The sequence below is a fragment of the Dendrobates tinctorius genome, unplaced genomic scaffold (assembly GCF_039654945.1).
Source record: "Dendrobates tinctorius isolate UK_male_01 unplaced genomic scaffold, ASM3965494v1 ptg000105l, whole genome shotgun sequence".
NCBI lineage: Eukaryota > Metazoa > Chordata > Amphibia > Anura > Dendrobatidae > Dendrobates > Dendrobates tinctorius.
Window position 1 is genome coordinate 8,709,221 of NW_027361773.1, and position 25,937 is coordinate 8,735,157.

At 42.7% G+C, this 25,937-nt stretch overlaps 1 protein-coding gene across 3 annotated transcripts in view; it reads left to right on the plus strand.

The window, feature by feature from the left end:
• The window catches only part of SFMBT2 (Scm like with four mbt domains 2), a 371,940-nt gene that overhangs the window by 176,795 nt on the left and 169,208 nt on the right, over positions 1-25,937 (plus strand). For 2 of the 3 annotated variants that reach the window (XM_073589037.1, XM_073589039.1), the window contains exon 5: positions 16,052-16,117. The exons of the other annotated variant lie outside the window; for it this stretch is intronic. In XM_073589037.1, the coding sequence (XP_073445138.1) occupies positions 16,052-16,117 (66 nt within the window). The remainder of the gene's footprint in view (positions 1-16,051; positions 16,118-25,937) is intronic. 3 annotated transcript variants of the gene reach the window in all.

The window sequence follows — 25,937 nt, forward strand, 5'->3', positions numbered from 1 at the left end:
ATAAGAAAATCTATTAACATTTATACATTTTAAAACATTCTTACATTGCAGAGATTTTTTTCTACACCTGCCTGATACTTTTCCACAGTGCTGTATGTTATGAACATTTTATGAAGTATATGTTTAATGGATGCCAGAACAACCTATGGGTTATAGAAGCCAATGCAAGGCATTTGTCGTAATTATCCCATAGGGTATGATAGCATCTGTTTAAAGGGAACCTGTCAGCAGGATTGTGCACAGTAACCTACACACGGTGTCAGGTCGGCGTCATCATACTGATTACAATGATACTTTGGTTGATGAAATCCGTCTTGTGGTTGTTTAATCTTTATTTTCAGTTTTGGGTTAATAATATGCTTGTGCTCTGGGGCGGTCAGTGGGGGGAAAGGGGTCTTCATGTGGTGACCTGCTTACACATTCATCTGTATGGCTTCTCACAGGTCACTGATCCCTCAGTGACCTGTCCCTTATTTTACATAATGTATATTATATATATTGAAATAAAAAATCACCTGCAGCAGCCAGGCGCCTGAACTGCAGCATTGTCACATGTGTAATGTGGATTTATTTATTTTATTCGGTGCTATAAATAAATTCATAAAGAAAGAAATCTGGGTAAAAAAAAAGAATTGCCTCCTCCAAGATGGCATTGCCGGCGCCTGCACAGAAGCATCTATGGGATCGCTGATACTGTAGATGCTACTTCGTAGGCGCATCCGGAACCGTCTTAGTGGAGACTATTTTTTTCTCTAGCAAGATGGCGCCACTGGCGCCTGCGCAGTAGCATCTATCGAATCGTCAATAGCTGCTACAGCAGAGGCACGGCCGGCGCCATTTTGACACAGCTTTTTTATTTTAATGAATTTTAGTTGTGTTAGAACTTGCTCTTTGACAATCTACAATCTGGTTTCCGCCCCCATCACTCCACTGAGACAGCCCTGAGCAAAATTACTATCGACCTACTTACAGCCAAATCAAATGGACAATACTCTATACTCCTGCTTCTAGACCTGTCCTCTGCATTCGACACAGTTAACCACTGCCTCCTTACTACATATCCTCTCCTCCTTCGGCATCAAATGCCTTGCCCTATCCTGGATCTTCTCATACCTTTCCAACCGCACATTCAGCGTCTCCCACTCCCACACCACCTCCTCATCCCACCCTCTCTCTGTTGGAGTCCCCCAAGGCTCTGTTTTAGGACCCCTACTCTTCTCAATCTATACACTTGGTCTGGGGCAACTCATAAAGTCCCACGGATTACAGTACCACCTTTATGCTGATGACACTCAGATCTACCTCTCTGGCCCAGACGTCACCTCTCTGCTGTCCAGAATCCCAGAGTGTCTATCAGCCATATCCTCCTTCTTCTCCTCTCGCTTCCTCAAGCTCAGTGTGGACAAATCTGAACTCATCATCTTTCCTCCATCTCACAGATCTTCCTTACCCGACCTAGCTATAACAATTAATGACATCACACTTTCCCCAGTACCAGAAGTCCGCTGCCTCGGAGTCAATTTTGACTCTGCCCTGTCCTTCAAACCGCACATCCAAGCTCTTTCTACCTCCTGTCGCCTCCAGCTCAAAAATATTTAAAGAAACCGTCCTTTCCTCAACCCTCAATCTACTAAAATGCTTGTGCATGCCCTCATCATCTCCCGCCTCGACTACTGCAACATCCTTTTCTGTGGTCTCCCTGCTAACACCCTCGCACCTCTCCAGTCCATCCTTAACTCTGCTGCCTGACTAATTCATCTCTGTCCTCGCTACTCCTCCGCTTCTCCCCTCTGCAAATCTCTTCACTGGCTTCCATTCCCTCAGCGTATCCAGTTCAAATTACTAATACTGACCTACAAGGCCATCTATAACCTGTCTCCCCCATATGTCTCTGAACTAATCTCCTGATACCTTCCCTCACATAATCTCCGGTCCTCCCAAGACCTCCTTCTCCCCCCCACACTTATTCGCTCCTCACCGAACCGCCTCAAGACTTCTCCTGAATAGCCCCTATTTTCTGGAATTCTTTGCCCCAACAAGTCCGACTATCAACCACATTTGGATCCTTCAGATGGAACCTGAAAACCCACCTCTTCAAGAAAGCCTACAGCCTGCAATGACCCCGCTACCTCCTTCTCTCTCACCACTACCGGTGATATCACCTCAACCAACACCGGGACTGCTGCAACCCACCAACCTACTGTCTCCTTCCCCACCATCCTGTAGCATGTAAGCCCGAAAGGGCAGGGTCCTCTCTCCCCTCTGTATCAGTCTGTCATTGTTAGTTTGTTTACTGTAAGTGATATCTGTAATTTGTATGTATCCCCTTCTCATGTACAGCACCATGGAATCAATGGTGCTATATAAATTAATAATAATAGAATCATTTTTTCATTGCTGCAGATCTAGCAGTGCTCAAATGCTGAGCTCTGTGTAACCCCTCCCACAACTCTGATTGGAAGTTTTATACGTACATTGACAGAAAGCTGCTAATCAATGGTGGGGAAGTGGTTGAACTAAGGCCTCTTTCACACATCCGGTTTGTGCCGTCAGGCACAATCCGGCATGTGTGTAAAAAAACGGATCCGTTTTTTTTTACCGCCGGATGCGTTTTTTTGTCATTGAGAAGCACATGCGCCGGATCTCGCCGCATGTGCTTCCGTTTGTTCCGGTTTTTACCGGATCCGGCTGAATTCCTCTGTCCGGCGGCCGGACAGGATGGGTGCTGCAGCGTTTTTTTGTCCGGCGAAAAAAGCCGGACATGGCCGGATGCGGCCCTCCCGGCTCTGCGGGACAATGTTACGATATGGCACATTCCGGCCGCCGGATCAGGCTTCTACCTGATCCGGCCACCGCATGCATGGTTTTACCCTGTGCGCATGCCCGGATATCTCTCTCTCTCTTTCATACCCCGTTCTCTCTCTCTTTCATACCCCGTTCTCTCTCTCTTTCATACCCCGTTCTTTCTCTCTTTCATACCCCGTTCTCTCTCTCTTTCATACCCCGTTCTCTCTCTCTCTTTCATACCCCGTTCTCTCTTTTTCATACCCTGTTCACTGGCTCGTGGATCCTTTTCTTCCCCAGCGACTCCGCAACATAGCTGTGTCAGGCGCCGTAAGATGCGCCGCATATACTTCCGGTCCCTCCATTCACGACTGGATCCGGCACTCCATCTTTTTGCCGCACGGAGCCGGAATGCCACCGACGGACGTGTGAAAGTAGCCTAAGAGGCACTAAACATCTAGTCCTGTAGTGATAATCTTCTGCTGATAAAACACTGATTTTATTGAAATAGCAAAGCACAGCCTAGTAAATGACTCATTCTTGGAATCAGGTTCTTTGCCCCTGTTTCATGGTGCTTTTAGATTACACAGCAAAAACTTGCTGACAGATTCCCTTTAAGCTAATTATTCTTTGTAGATGCTTCTTAAATGCTATAAATATCATTAAAAAAATATTTCCTTTGTTTTAAGTGAATTCATGACATTGCATAGTCATAGTTCTAACATTCCTTAAGACTTATAGGGTATTCCTATCTCCAAGATTTTATCCCAATATGTAGTAGGTGTAATAATTTTAATATTAGCAAATACCTCCAAATAAAAATGTAGTATAGTATTTCTGATTCACTATGTCTCTTTCCTCATGTGCAGGCATTGCAGGACCTTAGGAATCCATGGTTACGACCACTAGCAACTAACTGTCACAACATCAGTGATCATAACTATGGATACCTAAGGTCCTGCAATACCTGCACATGAGGAATGAAACAGTGAATCAGAAAAACTACACTACATTTCTAATTGGAGATATTTGGTAATATTATTATTATTACACCAACTGCATATTTTGATAGGATCTTGGAGATGGGAATACCCCTTTAAACATGCCATTGAAGCTCTGAATAAAGTTGTTAAATGTTAGACATTAGTACTGAAGATCTTGAGGCTATAGCGCAAGTAGATGTCAGAAACTAATATCCATGTGTCAATCAAAATAACCTTTTCACATATTTTTCTGTAGAAAACAGATATCCTCTGCTTCATCAGGATTGTCTGTAAAAGGAGATATTAGAATGTCAGCTGTGTGAATAGCATTTCTTATGGACGCTTTACACAGGGCATGATGGGGCTGATAATCGCCTAAACGATCTTACAGTAGAACATTCAGTTCTAATCATTGTCCAGTGTAAACATGTGCAGAAATGAAATAATGAATGTTCCCTGTTTGGTGTCGATCACATATTTTGTGCTGATCGCTGACATAAAAATGATTCTTTGTCGGCAGTAAATCCACTCAGTAATGGAAACATAAAAAGAGAAAAGACAAGTCACTGCTAGCACTTATGGGAAAGCCATCATCAAAAAATAACCCATTGTTTAAATCAGCTTTCTGTATTAAATACAATATATATATATATATATATATATATATATATATAATTTTTTTTTTTTTTCATTGTTTCCACATCACAATCTGCATTCAAATTAAAAAAGAAAACTCTTGCAATTTTCACAATGACCACTTCAGGCTTTTTACACTCTGTTTCCTACTGTTTCAGGAAATACAAAATGTACATAGTCAGAACATTTGTTTCCTGTCTCTATTTTTCATTCTGAAGCATCTAATGAGCGTGTGTTCAGGTAATTGTGTAGGCCCCCTGGTCCTCTGTGACATCACCTATAGTGATTGGTGGATCCAGTGCTATTAGCCATGTATAAAGGCGTTACCTGGCGTTGTAACCCTGCCTGTGATAGTATGGAGCCTTGCTATAAACTTCCAACAAGAAATATGAGTCTCAAAAAGCTCCACTGGTCAGTGTGAAAATTGCAAGATTAATAATCTTTTTTTTATCATAAATTCATGATTTAAACTGTAGGCCATTTTCTGATGACAGCTTCTGTTTAAACCACAATTATTATAATATGTAAATGTAAGTCTTGGAAGTCTGACAATCTCCTGTATTGGAGTTTGGTGCTTTTTACAATTTAACTTTGTGGAAGTATTCTTAGTTTGACATTTGATGGAATCCATAACTCTTGGATTTTAAGTGATTTTTCTATTAATATGCTATTCATTTTTTATGTGCGAGAGAGACTGATCATATTTGATCAGGGTTTTTTTCATCTGATCTTGATCCATTTTTTCGACAGTTGTTACCATAGTTACATAGTTACAGTGTGGCATCTATTTTTTTTTGTATAAAAAAGTTTCCAAGCATCTCATACTCATTAGACAGTAAAAAATAAACAGCACTAGGAACATCTGTGTGCTATTAATTTTTTCACTGACCCATTAACTTGAATGGCCGATTTTGACCTGGAGTTTGGATTTTAATTGGGCATAAATGTTTTTTGCTTTTGAGGACAATCAGACATGTGAACATTACCAGCAAAAGCTGTGAGATTTCACAAGTCTCATGCCCACACTTGTTTTTTTCCTGATTGAATTGCAGAACTGCTGTTTCCTTTTAAAAACTGCAGCAGGTCACTTCTTTCAGCATTTTGCAGCGTTTTTTCACCCATAGAAAGCAATTAGTAAGTGCAAAAAAAACATCAGTTTTTGCAGCATTTTAGTGAAGAAAGCCGGTACAGCAGAATGTGAAACCCATTAATTTTTGTGATTTTCCAAAATTTTAACCAAAATGTCTTGGTGTCCTCACATGAGCATGGATGTTACTATAAGTACAGTTTAATTAAATTAGAAATCTGTATTAACATAAACAAAAGTATGAGCAACTCAATGCCCAACCAATGTGTAAAAGTAAACAATGCCCAACCAATGTGTAAAAGTAAACAATGGCCAGCCACTGTATGAAATTGAACAATGTCCAACTAACTCAATGCCCTTCCAATGTCTTAGGCCCCTTTCACACATCAGTTTTTTGCTATCAGTCACAATCCGTCAAATTTTGAAAAAAACGGATCTGGCGACTGATGCCGCTGGATCTGTTTTTTTCTCATCAACTTGTATTAGCAACGGATTGCAATGGATGGCCTCACGTTTCATCCATCGTTCGCTGGATATGTCAAAAATTGTTTGTCCGTCGACTGGAGACGACGGACAAAGTAATGTCTTTTGCCTACATCGAAAAATCGGATAGCGACGTCCGTTGTTTGCTAGAATGGAAGCCTATTGGCGCAGTATCCGTCGTAATCTGTCAAATGATGGAATCCGGCGACGGATTCCGTTTTTCTTAACTGAGCATGCTCCAATTTATTATTACCTGTACTCCCTACCCACTACCACCAGTCTCCTTCCTCACCCATCATGCCCCAAATACAACCCTCTTCTCCACCCACCACTTCTTTTGTCTCCCAATCCCTCCACTCCACCCCTCAAACCTTACCAAATCCCATCCCTATTCCCATTTTTTTCCACTCATTCTCTTGGTTTCTCCACCCCTTCACCTTTACCTTCTGATCCGTCACCACCACAATCCGCTCTCCATACTGCCAATATCGAAGTGGTCCGATCCGTCAGCCCCTCCAGTACTACACCACCCCAAACTATCTTAATTTATAATTCTTTAATAAATTAAAATATTTTTTTTATAAAAAGCTTTATTGTCTTTCATTTATTTAATGATTAGGTACAATACTTGTGTAAGGTCCAATACTTTGGGTATCAAGGTCCAATACTTTGGGTATCAAGGTCCAATACTTTGGGTAACAAGGTACAAATCTTTGGTTAAAATAGAAAAATTAATGGTTTAAAAATGGATCCTTTGAAAAACGGAAGAAACGGATGAGAAAACTGATGCGACTGATCCATTTTTTCACAGGGTCTGCTAGCCGGATCCGTCGAAAAAACGGATCTGTCTCATCAGTTTTTCACAATCTGCGCTGGATCCGTGATCCGTCAAGCCAATGGATTGTGACTGATGGCAAAAAACTGGTGTGTGAAAGGGGCCTTAGGTAAACTATGCTAACCAATTGACCTTCCCCCGCTGTTTTTTTACTGTATTTGCAATTGTATATTTTTTTTACAAACTCATATAATGCTTTTTATTCAGAATAGTCTATTTTTCAGACATAAAAAACTTTTCCGCTAAATAATTTGATCAAATTGCCCTTTTTTCCGAAAATGTTCTATGGTTTCACATACTTCTTGCATTGGTGGCCTAACATCTTGGATTGTTCATGTTTGTATGGTGCAAGCAAATCTGAACTTTGGGATTCTGAAAAACACAGCAAAAAACGCAATAAGAAAAGTAGCAAAAAAGCCAACAAAACCTTCTTTTTGCCAAGTGATCAGATTTTGGCTGCAGAAAAAAAAGCCGCAAAAAAGCAACGTGTGAACATAGTCAGGTACCGTATATCAGACAAACATCTTTTTACATGATCCCTAAATAAAAAAAAAACAGTTACCTGATATAAAATAAATATATACTGTATTGTAAATCAAGTAAAAACAAATACAGTATCAAAGCAAAGTTAAAGGAAAATCATAAATTTTAATAGCAAACCATCATATTCCTGTAGGCATACATGTGGCCAAGACATCTTGAAGTGTATTGCCGACATATCGGCTTCATAAGAGGTAATTGTCCATATTAAATATTATACAATACACAGTTCTATTGAATAATCTTATGTATATAGAAGATATAAAAAAAATCAGTTCATGATAGAACATTGTGTGCTTCCTTGGTGTGCTCCAGGTATATCCAGTACAGACCAAATCTACAGATTCAGAGTGAATCTACAATTTTCATAGTCATGAAAATAAAGAAAACTCTTTGAATGAGAAGGTGTGTCCAAACTTTTGGTCTGTACTATATGTGGGCAAGGCATTCCAAAGTGTATCTCTGTCATATTGGTTTCATCAAGGGTGATGTAACTCTTTAATTATCCATATTAAATGTTATAAAATACACAGTTCTAGTGAATAAACTAATGCATATACAGTATGACATCATATGGATCAGTTCTGTGAGGTTGTGATGTTGTACGTTATAAAAATCACCTAGGCAGGTTAACGATGCAACTATTTTTTATTCCATACGTCCATGGTTGTACAAAATATCCAGGTAGATGGCCAACATACAATGTCCTCAGTACACAAGTTCCCAATCTGAGATTGGTAGTTCCACTGCCTTGTATAAGGCGATACCCACTATCTCCCAACTTTTGGTTGGCCCACAGCTTTTGGTATCTCCAGCTGGTATAGTGTGCAGTCACAGCCTATGTTCCTCTAGATTATTTATATCACGATCGTAGCTCATGGATACCTTTCCAGCTGGCAACCGATCTCCAAAACTCCATAAATCATTCATCCATCCCAGCTTGGATCCTCTCACTTCGAAGTCCCTCTAACAACTGCCTGACTCATCCCATGAGTAGAGTTGAGCGATACCGTCCGATACTTCAAAGTATCGGATCGGAATGGATCGGCCGATCTTAAAAAAAAGTATCGGTATCGCCGATTCTGATACCGGAAGTCCCATTCAAGTCTATGGGACTTCCGGTATCGGAATAAGAAAAATCCTGTTTTTCCCTTGTACAGCCTCTCTGGGGTCTGTACGGGCCTTTCGGGGGGCTGTGCCGGCCTGCCAGGGGGTCTGTGCAGGCTCCGGTGGGCTGTGCCGGCCTGCCGGGGGGCTGTGCCGGCCTGCCGGGGGGCTGTGCAGGCTCCGGTGGTCTGTGCCGGCCTGCCGGGGGGCTGTGCAGGCTCCGGTGGGCTGTGCCGGCCTGCCGGGGGGCTGTGCCGGCCTGCCGGGGGGTTGTGCAGGCTTCGGGGGTCTGTGCAGGCATCGTCCGATGGGACTACAAGTCCCATCGGGCGATGCCTGCTACCATGACAGTGATTGACACATTAGCCAATGATGGGACAGTAGTAGTCCCATCATCCGGCTAATGTGTTGAATGTAAAAAAAAAAAAAAAAAAATTACATGCTACATACATACAACATGCATACTACATACATGCTACATTCATACTACATGCTACATTCATACTACATATATACTACATGCAACATACATACTACATATATACTACATGCAACATACATACTACATATATACTACATGCATGCAACATGCATACTACATATATACTATATGCTACATACATACTACATATATGCTACATACATACTACATATATACTACATGCATGCTACATACATACTGCATGCTACATACATACTACATACATACTACATATATGCTACATACATACTACATATATACTACATGCAACATACATACTGCATGCTACATACATACTACATGCTACATACATACCACATATATACTACATACATACTACATGCATGCTACATACATACCACATACATACTACATACATACTACATATATACTACATGCATGCTACATACATACTGCATGCTACATGCATGCTACATACATACTACATACATACTACATGCTACATACATACCACATATATACTACATACATACTACATACAATACATTCATACAATACATACATAGACATACAGTACATATAACATAGAGTAACATACTTACCAATACTTGTCACATTGTTCCCCGAAGCCATTGTCTTTTACGGAATAAATATTAACATAACAAACCACAAAAATACTCACCCACGATCCGAAGCAGTCCACGAGTGTGTCCCACGACGATCTTGGGTAGAGAACTGCAGCATCAGCTGTTGCTGCCGTTCTCTACGGGCTGCAGGAATCCAATGACGGAAGGTAGGTATCCTTCCGCACTGTATTCCTCCGCCACTTAAAAAAAAAAAAGTCCCTAGTCTCACTTTATGCCATTGCTGCGTGGGAAATTCCCACACAGCAATGGCATAAAGTGAGACTAGGGACTTTTTTTTTTTTAAGTGGCGGAGGAATACAGTGCGGAAGGATACCTACCTTCCGTCATTGGATTCCTGCAGCCCGTAGAGAACGGCAGCAACAGCTGATGCTGCAGTTCTCTACCCAAGATCGTCGTGGGACACACTCGTGGACTGCTTCGGATCGTGGGTGAGTATTTTTGTGGTTTGTTATGTTAATATTTATTCCGTAAAAGACAATGGCTTCGGGGAACAATGTGACAAGTATTGGTAAGTATGTTACTCTATGTTATATGTACTGTATGTCTATGTATGTATTGTATGAATGTATTGTATGTAGTATGTATGTAGTATACACTCACTGGCCACTTTATTAGGTACACCATGCTAGTAACGGGTTGGACCCCCTTTTGCCTTCAGAACTGCCTCAATTCTTCGTGGCAGAGATTCAACAAGGTGCTGGAAGCATTCCTCAGAGATTTTGGACCATATTGACATGATGGCATCACACAGTTGGCGCAGATTTGTCGGCTGCACATCCCTGATGCGAATCTCCCGTTCCACCACATCCCAAAGATGCTCTATTGGATTGAGATCTGGTGACTGAGGAGGCCATTTGAGTACAGTGAACTCATTGTCATGTTCAAGAAACCAATCTGAGATGATTCGAGCTTTATGACATGGCGCATTATCCTGCTGAAAGTAGCCATCAGATGTTGGGTACATTGTGGTCATAAAGGGATGGACATGGTCAGCAACAATACTCAGGTAGGCTGTGGCGTTGCAACGATGCTCAATTGGTACCAAGGGGCCCAAAGAGTGCCAAGAAAAAATTCCCCACACCATGACACCACCACCACCAGCCTGAACCGTTGATACAAGGCTGGATGGATCCATGCTTTCATGTTGTTTACGCCAAATTCTGACCCTACCATCCGAATGTCGCAGCAGAAATCCAGACTCATCAGACCAGGCAACGTTTTTCCAATCTTCTACTGTCCAATTTCGATGAGCTTGTGCAAATTGTAGCCTCAGTTTCCTGTTCTTAGCTGAGAGGAGTGGTACCCAGTGTGGTCTTCTGCTGCTGTAGCCCATCTGCCTCAAAGTTCGACGCACTGTGCGTTCAGAGATGCTCTTCTGCCTACCTTGGTTGTAACGGGTGGCAATTTGAGTCACTGTTGCCTTTCTATCAGCTCGAACCAGTATGCCCATTCTCCTCTGACCTCTGGCATCAACAAGGCATTTCCGGCCACATAACTGCCGCTCACTGGATTTTTTTTCTTTTTCGGACCATTCTCTGTAAACCCTAGAGATGGTTGTGCGTGAAAATCCCAGTAGATCAGCAGTTTCTGAAATACTCAGACCAGCCCTTCTGGCACCAACAATCATGCCACATTCAAAGGCACTCAAATCACCTTTCTTCCCCATACTGATGCTCGGTTTGAACTGCAGGAGATTGTCTTGACCATGTCTACATGCCTAAATGCACTGAGTTGCCGCCATGTGATTGGCTGATTAGAAATTAAGTCTTAACACACAGTTGGACAGGTGTACCTAATAAAGTGGCCAGTGAGTGTATATGTGGTATGTATGTAGCATGTAGTATGTATGTAGTATGTATGTAGCATGCATGTAGCATGCAGTATGTATGTAGCATGCATGTAGTATATATGTAGTATGTATGTAGCATGTAGTATGTATGTAGTATGTACTGTATGTAGTATGTATGTAGCATGCATGTAGTATATATGTAGTATGTATGTAGCATGTAGTATGTATGTAGCATGCATGTAGTATGTATGTAGTATGTATGTAGTATGTATTTGGTATGTATGTAGCATGTAGTATGTATGTAGCATGCATGTAGTATATATGTGTTATGTATGTAGCATGCATGTAGTATGTATGTAGTATGTATGTAGTATGTATGTGGTATGTATGTAGCATGCATGTAGTATATATGTAGTATGTATGTAGCATGTAGTATGTATGTAGTATGTATGTAGTATGTATGTAGCATGTAGTATGTATGTAGTATATATGTGTTATGTATGTAGTATGTATGTAGTATGTATGTGGTATGTATGTGGTATATATGTGGTATGTATGTGGTATGTATGTAGTATGTATGTAGTATGTATGTAGCATGTAGTATGTATGTAGCATGCATGTAGTATGTATGTAGTATGTATGTGGTATATATGTGGTATATATGTGGTATGTATGTGGTATGTATGTAGTATGTATGTAGTATGTATGTAGCATGTAGTATGTATGTAGCATGCATGTAGTATGTATGTAGTATGTGTGTAGTATTTTTTTTTTTTAACATTTAACACATTAGCCGGATGATGGGACTACTACTGTCCCATCATTGGCTAATGTGTCAATCACTGTCATGGTAGCAGGCATCGCCAGATGGGACTTGTAGTCCCATCGGACGATGCTTGCACAGACCCCCGGACATCAGCACAGCCCCCCGGCAGGCCGGCACAGCCCCCCGGCAGGCCGGCACAGACCCCCACAGGGTGCACAGACCACCGGCAGGCCGGCACAGCCCCCCGGCAGGCCGGTACAGACCCCCACAGGGTGCACAGACCACCGGCAGGCCGGCACAGCCCCCCGGCAGGCCGGTACAGACCCCGGGCAGTCCACACAGCCCCCCGGGCAGTCCACACAGCCCCCCGGCAGGCCGGCAGAGACCCCCGGAAGGCCCGAAATGACGGCGCATCATGATGCGCACACACCGCGCATCATGATGACGTCAGGCTGTCAATCAACTTTGAACTTCCGATTCCGATGCCGACTTCCGATATTGAAAAAATATCGGAAGTCGGTATCGGAATTCCGATACAGCAAGTATCGGCCGATACCCGATACTTGCGGTATCGGAGTGCTCAACACTACCCATGAGTCTTTTTGTCCCTCCCCCTTAAACATTCTCCTTTAGCTCACAGAATGAAGCATATTCCATCACGTGGAGCTGTATGTGAGACTCCCCATGGGGGCAGCCCCCTATGTCTACTATCCCCATCCACACAATGTGCCTAGGCTGATAGTACAATGGATTGATAGGATGACTGCTCTGCATTTACCTTTAGCAATCTCCTGTCTGGCCTTATGTATGCATAAGATCTAACCTGCTCGTCTTCCTCTGCTTATGCTAGTTTCACACTAGCACATGGAGGAGCTGCGGAGGATGCCGACTTCCTCCGTGAAGCTCTGCCCACTGCCGCACCTCCTCCGTTCAGCTCCGCCTACGTCAGCAAGCAGCCTGCATACCCTATCTTTAGCATTGGGTATGCAGGCCATGCCGATGTATGTGAATGCCTCCGCATGCGTCGTTTTGACGGTGTGGCAACCTGCACCAAACGCAACGTGTTGGATTTTTTTGTGGTCGCCACACCGTCAAAACGACGCATGCATCCGCGTATGTCGGCATGGCCTGCATACCCAATGCTAAAGATAGAGCTTCACAGAGGAGGCAAGGCAGTGGGTGGAGCTTCATGGAGGAAGTTCGCATCCCTCCGCAGCTCCTCTATACGCTAGTGTGAAACTAGCCTTACTGTCACTGAATGTAGACATTGATTCCTGAGGATGAACTGATGACCAAGCAAATCAATAATAAAACACATGAAGCAAATTAACTATTAAATTACAATAATATTGATATAAGCGGTGCTCTGTGCTGGAAAAAGTCTCTATCTCTTAGAGCTGTGGACTCTGCTCTATGTCCATTTGTCCTATAGTCTTTAGTAAGCCGCCATATCCTCACAGGTTCATAATGTAATATTGTGTGCTACCTTGTGGAGCCCCAGTCCTCACCTTGATGACGTCTATGCTGTGTATAAAGCCACACGGACTAGTTATGATGTTGGTAAATTCAATCATGCTAGAGCTCTGCAGCTAATAAAGTACCCATGTAATTTAATACCTTGTAGATATGTTACCATGTGCTGTATTTGTTGAAGATTTTCCACTAATTTTGTTGCTGAAAAGTTGTGGATTTACTTCACATTTCTCTGCATGGAAAAAGATGCAATATGCATAGTGTGTAAGATAAATTGACATTTTGTGCATGACAGTACACCAGCGCTGGTCAGTGTACATGCTACAGATTTTCTCTGCAGTGTGTGAATGAGATTTCTGAAATTCCATTCATAATGCTACTCCTGTAATACTCTTCATAAAATGTGATAATCTGCTGGGAAGAAAATTCTATGGCAAACTCATAAGATTGGAACATTCCCTTAGATGTGCAGTCTTATTTTTTACATATTCAGTGGATCCGGAAAGTATTCAGACCCCTTTATATTTCTCACTTTTTGTTTCATTGCAGCCATTTGGTAAATTCAAAAAAGTTCATTTTTGTCCTCATTAATATGCTCTCTGCACCCCATCTTGACTGAAAAAAAACAGAAATGTAGAATTTTTAAAAAGAAAAACTCAAATATCACATGGTCATAAGTGTTCAGACCCTTTGCTCAGTGTTGAGTAGAAGCATGCTTTTGAGCTAGTACAGCCATGAGTCTTCTTGGGAATGATGCAACAAGTTTTTCACACCTGGATTTGGGGATCCTCTGCCTTTCTTCCATTGAGACCGCTCCAGTTCCATCAGGTTGGATGGTGAACGTTGGTGGACAGCCATTTTCAGGTCTCTCCAGAGATGCTCAGTTGGGTTTAGGTCAGGGCTCTTGCTGGGCCAATCAAGAATTTTCGCAGAGTTGTTCTGAAGCCACTCATTTGTTATTTTAGCTGTGTGCTTAGGGTCATTGGCTTGTTGGAAGGTGAACCTTCGACCAAGTCTGGGGTTCAGAGCACTTTGGAAGATGTTTTCATCCAGGATATCTCTATACTTGGCCACATTCATGTTTCCTTCAATTGCAACCAGTCGTCCTGTCCCTGCAGCTGAAAAATACCCTCATAGCATGATGCTGCCACTACCATGTTTCACTGTTGGGATTGTATTGAGCAGGTGATGACCAGTGCCTGGTTTTCTCCACACATACCGCTTAGAATTATCACCAAAAAGTTCTATCTTCTTCTCATGAGACCAGAGAATCTTATTTCTCATAGTCTGGGAGTCCTTCATGTGTTTTTTAGCAAACTCTATGCGGGCTTTCCTATGTCTGGCACTGAGGAGAGGCTTCCGTCAGGCCACTCTGCCATAAAGACCCAACTGGTGGAGGGCTGCAGTGATAGTTGACTTTGTGGAACTTTCTCCCATCTCCCTACTGCATCTGTGGAGCTCAGTCACAGTGATCTTGGGGTTCTTCTTTACCTCTCTCACCAAGCCTCTTCTCCCACGATTGCTCAGTTTGGCTGGGCGGCTATGTCTAGGAAGACTTCTGGTGGTCCCAAACTTCTTCCATTTAAGGATTATGGAGGCCACTTTGCTCTTAGGAACCTTGAGTACTGCAGAATTTCTTTTGTAACCTTGGCCAGATCTGTGCCTTGCCACAATTCTGTCTCTGAGCTCCTTGGTCAGTTCCTTTGACCTCATTATTCTCATTTGGTCTGACATGCACTGTGAGCTGTGAGGTCTTATATAGACAGGTGTGTGCCTTTACAAATCAAGTCCTATCAGTTTAATTCAACACAGCTGGACTCCAATGAAGGAGTAGAACCATCTCAAGGAGGATCACAAAGAAATGGACAGTATGTGACTTAAATATGAGTGTCTAAGCAAAGAGTCTGAATACTTATGACCATGTGATATTTCAGTTTTTCTTTTTTAATAAATTTGCAAAAATGTCTACATTTCAGTTTTTTCAGTCAAGATGGGGTGCAGAGTGTACATTAATGAGAAAAAAATGAACTTTTTTGAATTTACCAAATGGTTGCAATGAAACAAAGAGTGAAAAATTTAAAGGGGTCTGAATACTTTCCGCACCCACTGTATGTTTTGTATTTGTGCATCTTATACAGTAGACATGAAAAGCGATCAGAGAAGTGCCCCCTACACTCCTGCCATACAAAGCTGATACCTCATGGGTAAAGGTGTAACCAAAGCCACTTTCATCAGTAAAGGGCAATATTGGGTCAGGATTTTGTGAAACAGAATAAAAAGTGCTTAGATAATGCTTAATGGATTTTTATACTGTGACAAGCGTTTGGGAGGTTTATTGATTTGTGAGAAACCTCAAACCTATGCATGTTCAAATGGAGATTAATACAATGACCTGTTTGGGTTGCGCTTGTTTTGGTATCTTAGTGCCAATGACTGCAATGAATAATTGGCTTTCCAATATGGAATTTTCTCTTTTTAGCAACATTAGGTGCCATTGTGTTCCAGCGTCATCAGCACTTCCACGTTTCAAATGCCTCAACCTCTGGTAAGTACTGCCACATAGGATGTCCTCAACCATTATCATCAATGTTAATCTGTTAGTAGATGCCCTAGAATTTAGTCTGTATATATGTATACACACATTCCCAATGAATAGACATTGTACTCTTGCTTAGATTCTTTACTGAAATATTGGACAACTTTTAGATCATTATCTAGGTACCCACCCAGTAAAGTCATTAGTATTTGACATTATGATTTTAGCATTAATCTGAGTTTCCTTTATATTTTACTATTTACCACAGTACATGCAATGTGACTTAAGGTCTTCATACACATTAGATGGCTGTTAGTGATGAGTGAGTATACTCGTTGCTCGAGTTTCCCCGAGCATGCTCGAGTGGCCTCTGAGTATTTTGGCGTGCTCGGAGATTTAGTTTCTGTCGATGTAGCTACATGATTTACAGCTGCTGGCCAGCCTGAATACATGTGAGGAATGCCTGTTTGTTAGGGAATGCCCACATGTATTCAGGCTGTCTAGCAGCCATAAATCATGCAGCTGAGGCAACAGAAACTAAATCTCCGAGCACGCCAAAATACTCGGAGATCACCTGAGCATGCTCGGGGAAACCCGAGCAACAAGTGTACTCGCTCATCACTAATGGCTGTCAGCAGAACACCTGTACAACCAACAGCTGTTTCTCCTGACACAAACATATTCATGAGCACTCGGCTCAACTGAGCGATCCTATGTTTGCAATGAGATAGCTAGTGCCAGACAATTCTGGCAGCAGCTTACCTCCAAAACAACAGAATCAGCCATAACAATTCAGCCGGCCCCGAACCTTCAGTTGATGTCTATGGAAGAGATGAGATGCACCCACATATATTAAACTGTTAGCCGATCTTGTCAGTGTTGGAGGGCTTGGACAATTTTAGTATAATGTGACATTACTTGTTGGGGCAGCGCTGGTCTTTGCTCGCTTGTTCTTTACTTACACAGTGCAATGACAGTGCACTCTGTTGCCAACTGATTACTTCTGATTAGAGCCAGCAAGAGAGCGCAATGTCACTGTGTACTGAGTAGAACAGGGGACAGTGACAGGAAACTATTGAGCATCCGTCAAAATTGAAAACCGATGCATGCCCAATAGAGCAGGGACTAGCCCACCCCTGAAACAGAGGCCATTGAAGATGGTTTGTTTCAGGGAGGGGGCAGAGGCTGCGTGACCACTGATCATATTTCGTTTGAGTATCCCAGCATGCAGTGGGTTTCTCAAATGAAGCTTCTTCAAAAAGGAAGTAGTAGTGAAAAGAAATAAATCAGTAAGATAATGTGGTTATGGAAGGATAGGAAAAATGTAATTAAAATATATTAGAAAAAAGATTATATTATCACATTAGATAGAGTTTTGGATGAAAATAAAATTTAGTTTCGGACCACCCCTTCAAGAACAGTATGGGTCTTAGTAAAGTATCATATTATATCACTTTCCATATTATTTGTTTTTCTGTTGCATTTTCCACTGTACCAAGAAAGCAAAGTGTTAACGCATCATGTATTCAGAGAGTTACTGGCACACCAATGCTTTATCATTTAACTGGATTAGCTAGTTACTTGACTGAGCCACCCACCCGTTCACACCTCATCAAAGCCTTTACTATTGTTTTCTTAGAGAAGACTCCCTTTATGTCTACAGGGTAAAGGAGCAACTGGATTATTACTCTTTTATCTTCATAATTATTTGGACCCGACCCACCCATTCATTATATCTGATTATCCTGGCATTTCTCTCTGTATTTCCTGAAGCCATTGTTTGCCTGATTTATTTATAGCCTTTTAGTTGACTTTTTCCAAAAATAATAATTCTGCATAAAGTTGAAAGATAAATATAATTTGCATGACTAAATTACTGGAAATTTTGTGCAAACCTCTATCTCGCGCTAACTCTTCAAGATATACAGTCCTCTTTAAAGGGGAATGACTGAAAAAAATAATCATATGAAATGTCATAGGTACAGTGGATATAAAAAGTCTACACATCCTTGGTAAAATACCAGGTTTTTAGGATTTTCTCATGTAAAAAACCCTACCAAGAATATTAATCTCAGAACTTTTTCCACAGTACATGTAAGAAGACCACATTGGTAAAATGTGTGGTTTTTGTTCGTCAATGATTTCATGAAGAAAGGAAAATAGTTTAACCCCTTCATGACCGGGGGTATTTTTGTTTTTCCGCTTTCATTTTTCGCTCCCCTCCTTCCAAGAGCCATATTTTTTTAATTTTTCCGTCAATATGGCCATGTGAGGGCTTGTTTTTTGTGGGCCGAGTTGCACTTTTGAGCAACACCATTGGTTTTTATATTGTATACTGGAAAATAAATTCTAAGTGCGATGAAATTGCAAAAAAAGTGCAATTCCACAATAGTTTTTTTGTATTGCTTTTTTACTATGTTCACTAAATGCAAAACCTGACCTGCCATTATGATTCTTCAGGTCATTATGAGTACATAGACACCAAACATGTGTAGGTTCTTTTTTATCTACATGGTGAAAAAAAATTCCAAACTTTGTTAAAAAAATTGCGCCATTTTCTGATACTCGTAGCGTCTCCATTTTTCATGATCTCGGGTTGGGTGAGGGCTTATTTTTTGCATGCTGAGCTGACGGTTTTAATGATACCATTTTGGTGCAGATATGATCTTTTGATCGCTCGTTACTGCATTTTAATGCAATGTTACGGTGGCCAAAAAAAGTAATTCTGGTGTTATGACTTTTTCTATCGTTACACCGTTTAGCGATCGGGTTAATTATTTTTTTATATTGATAGATCGGGCGATTCTGAATGCGACGATACCAAATATGTGTATATTTGATTTTTTTTAATTGTTTTATTTTGAATAGTGGCGAAGGGGGGTGAGTTGATCTTTTATAGATTTTTTATTTTTTTAATATTTTTAAAAACTTTTTATTTTTTTACTTTTGGCATGCTTCAATAGTCTCCATGGGAGACTAGAAGCTGCCATAACCTGATTGTCACTGCTACATACAGGCGGTGATCAGATCACCTGTATGTAGTAGAATTGCTGACTTGCTATGAGCGGCGACCACCGGGCGGCCCTCATAGCAATCCGGCAGTGACAACCATAGAGTTCTGCTGGAGACCTCTGGTTGTCATGCCAACCCAACGATGGCCCATGATCACATAACGGAGAGTTTGACAGCGGCATTTAATGGGTTAATAGCCGCGGGTGGATCGCAATTCCACCCGCAGCTGTTAGAGGCATATTTCAGTTGTTTAAAACAGCAGTTTTCCAGTCAGAAAATATTGATGAACTAACCTTAGGAAAGATGAGCATCATCTCGGTAGTGGTCTGACACCCCGGATCCTCACCGATCAGGTGTTATAAGCAAGCTGTACCCACTGAACAGAACTGCAAAGCACAGCCCTGTTCAGTGTGTAGTAGCCCCTGCTTGAATAGGAGCTGTTCTGCAAATCTGTATCTGGAAGTGACCACTACACACTGAGTGGAGCTACACATTGCAGCTCAGATCAATGTATTCATAGCCAACAGCTTTTGGAGCTTCCAAAAGCTGACGAGTGAGAATACCGAGTGATGGACCCCCACAAATCTGATTATTGATGATCTATCCTTAGGATAGGTCATCTGTATTTTCTGATTGGACAACCCCTTTAAGAGTTAAAAAAAAACAATAGTTAAGAGCAGGGAATAGGTTGAATAGAAAAAAAATCCATCCTTGCCTCTTTACACCTTTCTAATATTCTTTTGCGGCTTTCTGTTTACTTATTGCAGCGATCACATGCCCTACATCATTCCCTTGAGCGCTAAGGCCGATCACAGGCTTCACTGCACATCACATGCAGTACATGATGGCATCACCACTAGAGATGAGCGACTTTGCCTTTTTTCAGGTCGAGTCTGGTTTCATGAAACCTGGCTTTCGCAAAAGTCGGGTCGAACGAAATCGGCCGACTATAGGGAAAAGTCGGAGGCCGACTGAAACACGAAACCCAATGCAAGTCATTGGGGAAGCAAAGTCGGCAGGGAGTGGAAGACAGAAAACACACCTACAGTGCCCATTTCAATGCCAGAAACATCAATTCTTATAACTGAAGCTTGTCAACCTTAATTTACTTCCTAATAATAGTTACGCATTGAAAACTGGGGGTTATTTGGCTAAAGTTGTGGAGGGGTTGGGCTGGCTCCAGGTTTTCGTGTGCCCTGGGCCAAAGAGTGTCAGTGCGCCCCTTTAACACATACCACAACTTATGATACTCCGATACGCCACAGAATTATAGGTATAGTACAATGACACATACTTAACTGCTTACATGACATGACTGATCTATTTTAAATTGTACAATAGCTCAAAAACAGGACATTATATTACTCCATGCAGTGTTATGGCCACCACATTGTGCACCATACAGAATAATGAGCCCCATATATTTCTCCATAACAAATAATTAGTCACATATAATGTTCCATACAGTATCTGATGAGCTCCACATAATGCTCCATATATAATGGGCCCCATTTGTAATGCTCCAGTGTATAATGTGCCCCTTAGATGCTGCTCCAGTGTTTGATCTGCCCCATTTACATTGCTCCAGTACATGATGGGCCTCATGGATGATGCTCCAGTGTATGATGGGCTCTAATAATGCTCCATATATAAAGGGCCCCATTTGTAATGCTCCAGTGTATATTGTGCCCCTTAGATGCTGCTCCAGTGTCTGATCTGCCCCATTTACATTGCTCCAGTACATGATGGGCCCTATTTTTAATTAACCCAGGCATGGTATGTGAAAAGAGCTCCATGGAGTAATCTGAGGTGTGTGCTTCCACATCCTTCACTTTTGGTGTGGGTGAAGGACACAAGGAAAGGGGTTGCTCCTGACCAGAAGCCTGCAGTTACGACTCAGTGCTTGCATTTTTTACAACTTCAGAATAGGAGGCGATAGAGCTGGGGGCTGTTTCAGCAATGCAAGCCACAAACAGTTCCTGATACTCTGGCTTTAAAAGCAGTCTACCTTCTCCCAGAAAAGGGAGCCTTAAAGGCCTTCCAGAGCTACTCCATGATGCTGGCTCAACACCTCCTGCCTTAGCTGCTATTGTGTTTTTGGCACTATCAGCAGATGCACCACCACCACCATCAGTACCAGGTGGCCCTCCACGCCCACATCCACGTCCTCTTCCACCATACTTCCTCATGTTTTTAAAAATGGACCCAAAATACCAGCAGATATATGGTACTGTATCATAAGCGTACAGCTCTAAACAGTCTATGAATAACAGTAAATCTCCGTATATATCTCATGAGGCATACACAGACGCTCACAGGCTCAGTATGGATTACCCAATAAAATAACAAGTTGAAAAAGGGTTCAGTATCACCAGATAAAAGGTATATATAGTATAGTGTAAACATTCTGATTCTCCGATTACATTTCAGGAGGCAGACACAAACACTCTCAGGCCCAGTATGGATTACACAAGAATATGAAAAGCTGTATCACCAGCGTACAGCTGTATACAGTGTTGGGGTAATCTTAAAGTTCCAACTATATTGCCGGAGTAACAGACAGACGTTTACAGGCTGGCTTACACCAGAATCTAAATAGCTAAAAAGTTTACTATATCAGAAGTGTTCTGCTGTATACAGTGTTGGCCAAATTGAAAATATCAGTATATATTTCCGTAGTCACCCTCAGACGCTCCCTCAGTTTGGTTTTGACCATAATAAAAAATGTTGTAAAAAAGTTCCTGGATAACAAGATAGCAAGTGTATATTTTTTAGGGGACAATTGAAATCTCCATATAAATAGTCCCGTAGTCACTCTCAGACGCTTATATAGTATGGATTGGACCTTAATGCTAAATGTCGAACAAAGGTACTGTATAACAAGATACAAGCTGTATCGAGTATAGTGTAAAAATTTGTTTCTCCGATTCACCGTATATATAGAAGGCGTAACCCACACACGCTCACTCACTATGGATGATGTAGGGAAGGTGGACTGACAGACAAACCAGCCTGTAGTGAGAAGCAGAGGTGTAGTGCAGTGTAGGTGTGAAACTGCTAACATAAAGAGAAAGGGTGCAGTGTTTTAGCTTGCCCATTGGAGGGCAGTGGAGAGTGTAGGAGTGGGACTGAATAACTGCCATTGGTTAGAGAAACTGTTAGGTGATGGTGGGCAGAGTTACCAGAACTGGAAGTTTAAAAGGTTCTGGAAGAGTCAGTCAGCGAAGGGAGCACAGTAAAGAGGAAGTTCTGCTGAGGAAATAGAGACAGTGGAAAGTGTTGTGAGTTCATTTTCCCCTTCGTCACTGAGGTCTGGTGAACTCCCTATTCTGATAAAGGAAGGTAATGAGCCTGATTATCAGGCACCTGAGCCTAATGAGGATGACTGGCTGAGTGGAGTCATGGACTGGATATAAGGCTGCCGACGCCCTTCTGCCCTGCAGGTGATTTCTCTGTGGACTTCTAGGACACCAGTCTGATTCGTGCTCCTCTAAAGCTAAGTTTTCTGCTTTGCCTGTTAGCATTTGTGTTTTGTTTTTGTTTTCCTTGCTTTTCTGGATTCTGCCATTCCCTGCTGGGGTGAGCTGAATCTCCTTTTGCCTGTTGCTCTGTCTTCAGAATATTCCTGAGTACTGACATAGCTTTTTTGAAGCCTAGCGTCTTCAGGGCCTTTTTCACTGTCAGTCTGTTGGCTCTTATTTTCATAGGGTTTTTCACGGATTGCAGACAGCAGCCTTCCTGTCCTTTCCTATCTAGATAGCTTGGGCCCCGTCTTTGCTCAGCCTATCTTTCTGTCTGTGTTAGTGTTTTCATCTTGCTTCACCGTCATTATATGTTGGGGGCTGCCTATTGCTTTGGGGTCTGCTCTGGGGCAGTTTAGATTTCCCCTTTCTTTCTTTAGGCCTATTTAATTCTCCGGCTGTGATCGAGGGGTCTAGGGCATCGTAGGAACCCCCCACGGCTACTGTTAGTTGTTGTGGATAGGATCAGGGGTCTGCAATCCGATAGCTGCCAACCTCTCTGGTTTTCTGGCCTTAGCTAGCATTTCTGTTTTTGCCTCCTACGGTGACTCAATCATAACAGGAAAGGCTCCAGAGAGGACTGACAGTTGAGGTCACGGGGGGGGGCAGAAGACGGTAGCCGCAGACGAAGACGACCTGGGGCTATCATATGGACGGTGTGGGTTGGGCCTAGGCCAGCCACAGTGGAAGAGCCACAGAGGACGCCACAATTATAGTTACAATGGAAGTGAAGGTACCGGGGCCTGTGTACAGAGAAATGTGAAACGGCTGTGGTGAATTGCTGTTGTTGACAGAAGGATGGGCACTAAAAACAGACCTGTTAAATACAAACTCTGTCTCAGTCTCGTGTTTGTCTGAGGCAAGAAGAGGGTCCCCCACCACAGTTGGTTATCCTATAGATGATACCTTAATACAAATTTTTGAAACAAGGTACTGTATCAGCACATACCAGGTGTGTCCAGTCTAGGGTTACATTTCTGTCTATACTTCCAGAGTCAGACACAGACACAGGCTCACTATGTATTACGCCAGAATTAAAAAAGTAGAAAAAGGGAAAGGTATTCATAGCGTACATCAGTATACAGTGTTGTGGTACTTTTAAATCTTCGTATACATTTCAATCTCAGTAAGCCAGTCAAGAATCTCCGCTACTGGAAACTACGTTGATACAAGTATAGACACAAAGTTGAGTGTTAGCAGAAATTTTGGAATTACTCATCGCGGGGAAACCTCCCGGTATATGTTGCAGAGGCGATGCAGACCCTCTATTACTGTGTCTGTGGAGAAAGCGAAAAAGGTTCTTTGTGAAGAAAGGATTGCTGTATCGCAGTAGCGTGGATCACATCACCGTTACTCGTCTCCATCAAATTGTGATCACAGGCAGAGATGTACCCATGGTACTCACTGCCTATCATGATGTGTCTGGTCATTTTGGAGTGCAAAAGACAGAAGCCACAGGCCGTAGGTGATTCTATTGGATTGGCAAGAGAGGAGACATTGAAAAATGGTGGCAGGAATGTCACACGTCTGTGACTATCACAACTGTGAAAGGTGATCATAAACCACCACTGCATCCGCTTGTAAGTTGACGTCCATTTCAAATGATAGCCATTGATCATCTGAAGGTAGAGGCCAGCAGGACAGGCCATAGCTACATCTTAACCATCATTGATCAATACACCAAATTTCGAGTGGCCGTCCCTGTGAAGGATTTAACTGCCCAGACTACACAGCGGTGGAGCAGGGAGAGGTAAGTATTGCAACTTGCAAGTGCTGTGGCCATGACCAAGCAGGGGGGGCACAATCGTGGTTGACGGTACTGGCACAGGGCCCCTCATAGTACGCTGGTGTGTCTGATGGCAAGTGGGCCCTCCCACTGTCTGAGACACTGTATTGTACTATGAGGGGCCCTGTGCCATTGCCGGCCGCCATAAGTGGGCCCATCCACCTGTTCAGAGCAGCGGCACTTGCTGGGGTGTGCCAGGTCTTGACCCCAGCCGTTGGGGGAGGGGTGGGCAGCCCAGTTAGGGAGGTTTAAAAATTGTCATATGTAGATGTGTTGGAATGACATTCAGCTGCTGCAAAGGGTGTAATTGGGCAAGTCCAAAGAAGAGGAGGAAGAGGAAGAGGAGGTGTGCTTAATGGTGGCGGTGGTCTTACAGTGGGGATAGCGATGGAGCGTTGCTGGCTACCTTCAGTCGGAGCAGGTACACATGTGCTACCTGAGGTTTTGTAGTGCGTCCACGCTTGCAAGTGCATGTTGATTAAATGTCTAAGCATGCAACTGGTTTTCAAATTTCTGAGTTGTTTACCTCGGCTAAAGGTCCTTCCGCACTTCTTACAGGTAACCTTTGCCTCATCAGTAGGATTTTGGACAAAGAAGTGCCACACTGCACTCTTCTACTATGGTAAACATTTTCTGGCCTTGCACGCTGTGCTAAGTTGACCGTCTGGTCAAGCTGTCCTGCAACTCTTTTTTAGTTTTTGTTCCACGTTTTAGGACAGCTATGGGCCTGCTAGATAACCGCTGCTGCGATGTCAATGCCTGCTGCGGATCCTTCTCCTATCTGAACTATTGCCAGCGCCACCCTCCTCCCCCAATGGATGCCAATCCGGGTCCAGAAATGGTTCATCCATCACCTCCTCTTCAAAGTCATCTGCACCTTCCTCTTTACCTTCCTCTGTGTCACCGTGTAAGGTGGTATGGTATGCGGGAAGGGGCACCTGGTTTTCATCAGGGTCAGATTCTGGCTCAATAGACTGCGAGGGCAATGTAGTGCTGTGGGTCAATGTGCCAGCAGAATCATCTAGCAGTGGCTGTGCATCAGTGCAGTCCATGTAAGATTCATCTTGGACTGGGGAATTCAGGATTTGACTGGATAACCCAGGCATGGTGTGTGAAAAGAGCTCCATAGAGTAAGTGTGAGCTGCCGTATCCTTAACTTTTGGTATGGGTGACGGACACAAGGAAAGGGGTTTTTTATGACCAGAACCCTGCACTGACGACTCCGTGCTTGCAGATTTCGACCGTTCAGAAGAGGAGGCAATAGAGCTGGTGGCTGTTTCGGCAATGTACGCCAAAACCTGTTCCTGATGCTCCGGCTTTAAAAGCGGTTTTCCTACTCCAAGAAAAGGCAACCTTACTGGCCTTCTTGGGCCAAAGGATGATGCAGGCTCAACACCTCCTGCCTTAGCTGCTATTGTGCTTTTGCCAGAACCAGCCGATGCACCACCACCATCAGTACCAGCCGCGCCCCCCTGCCCACGTCTGCGGTCTGTTCCACCATACTTCCTCA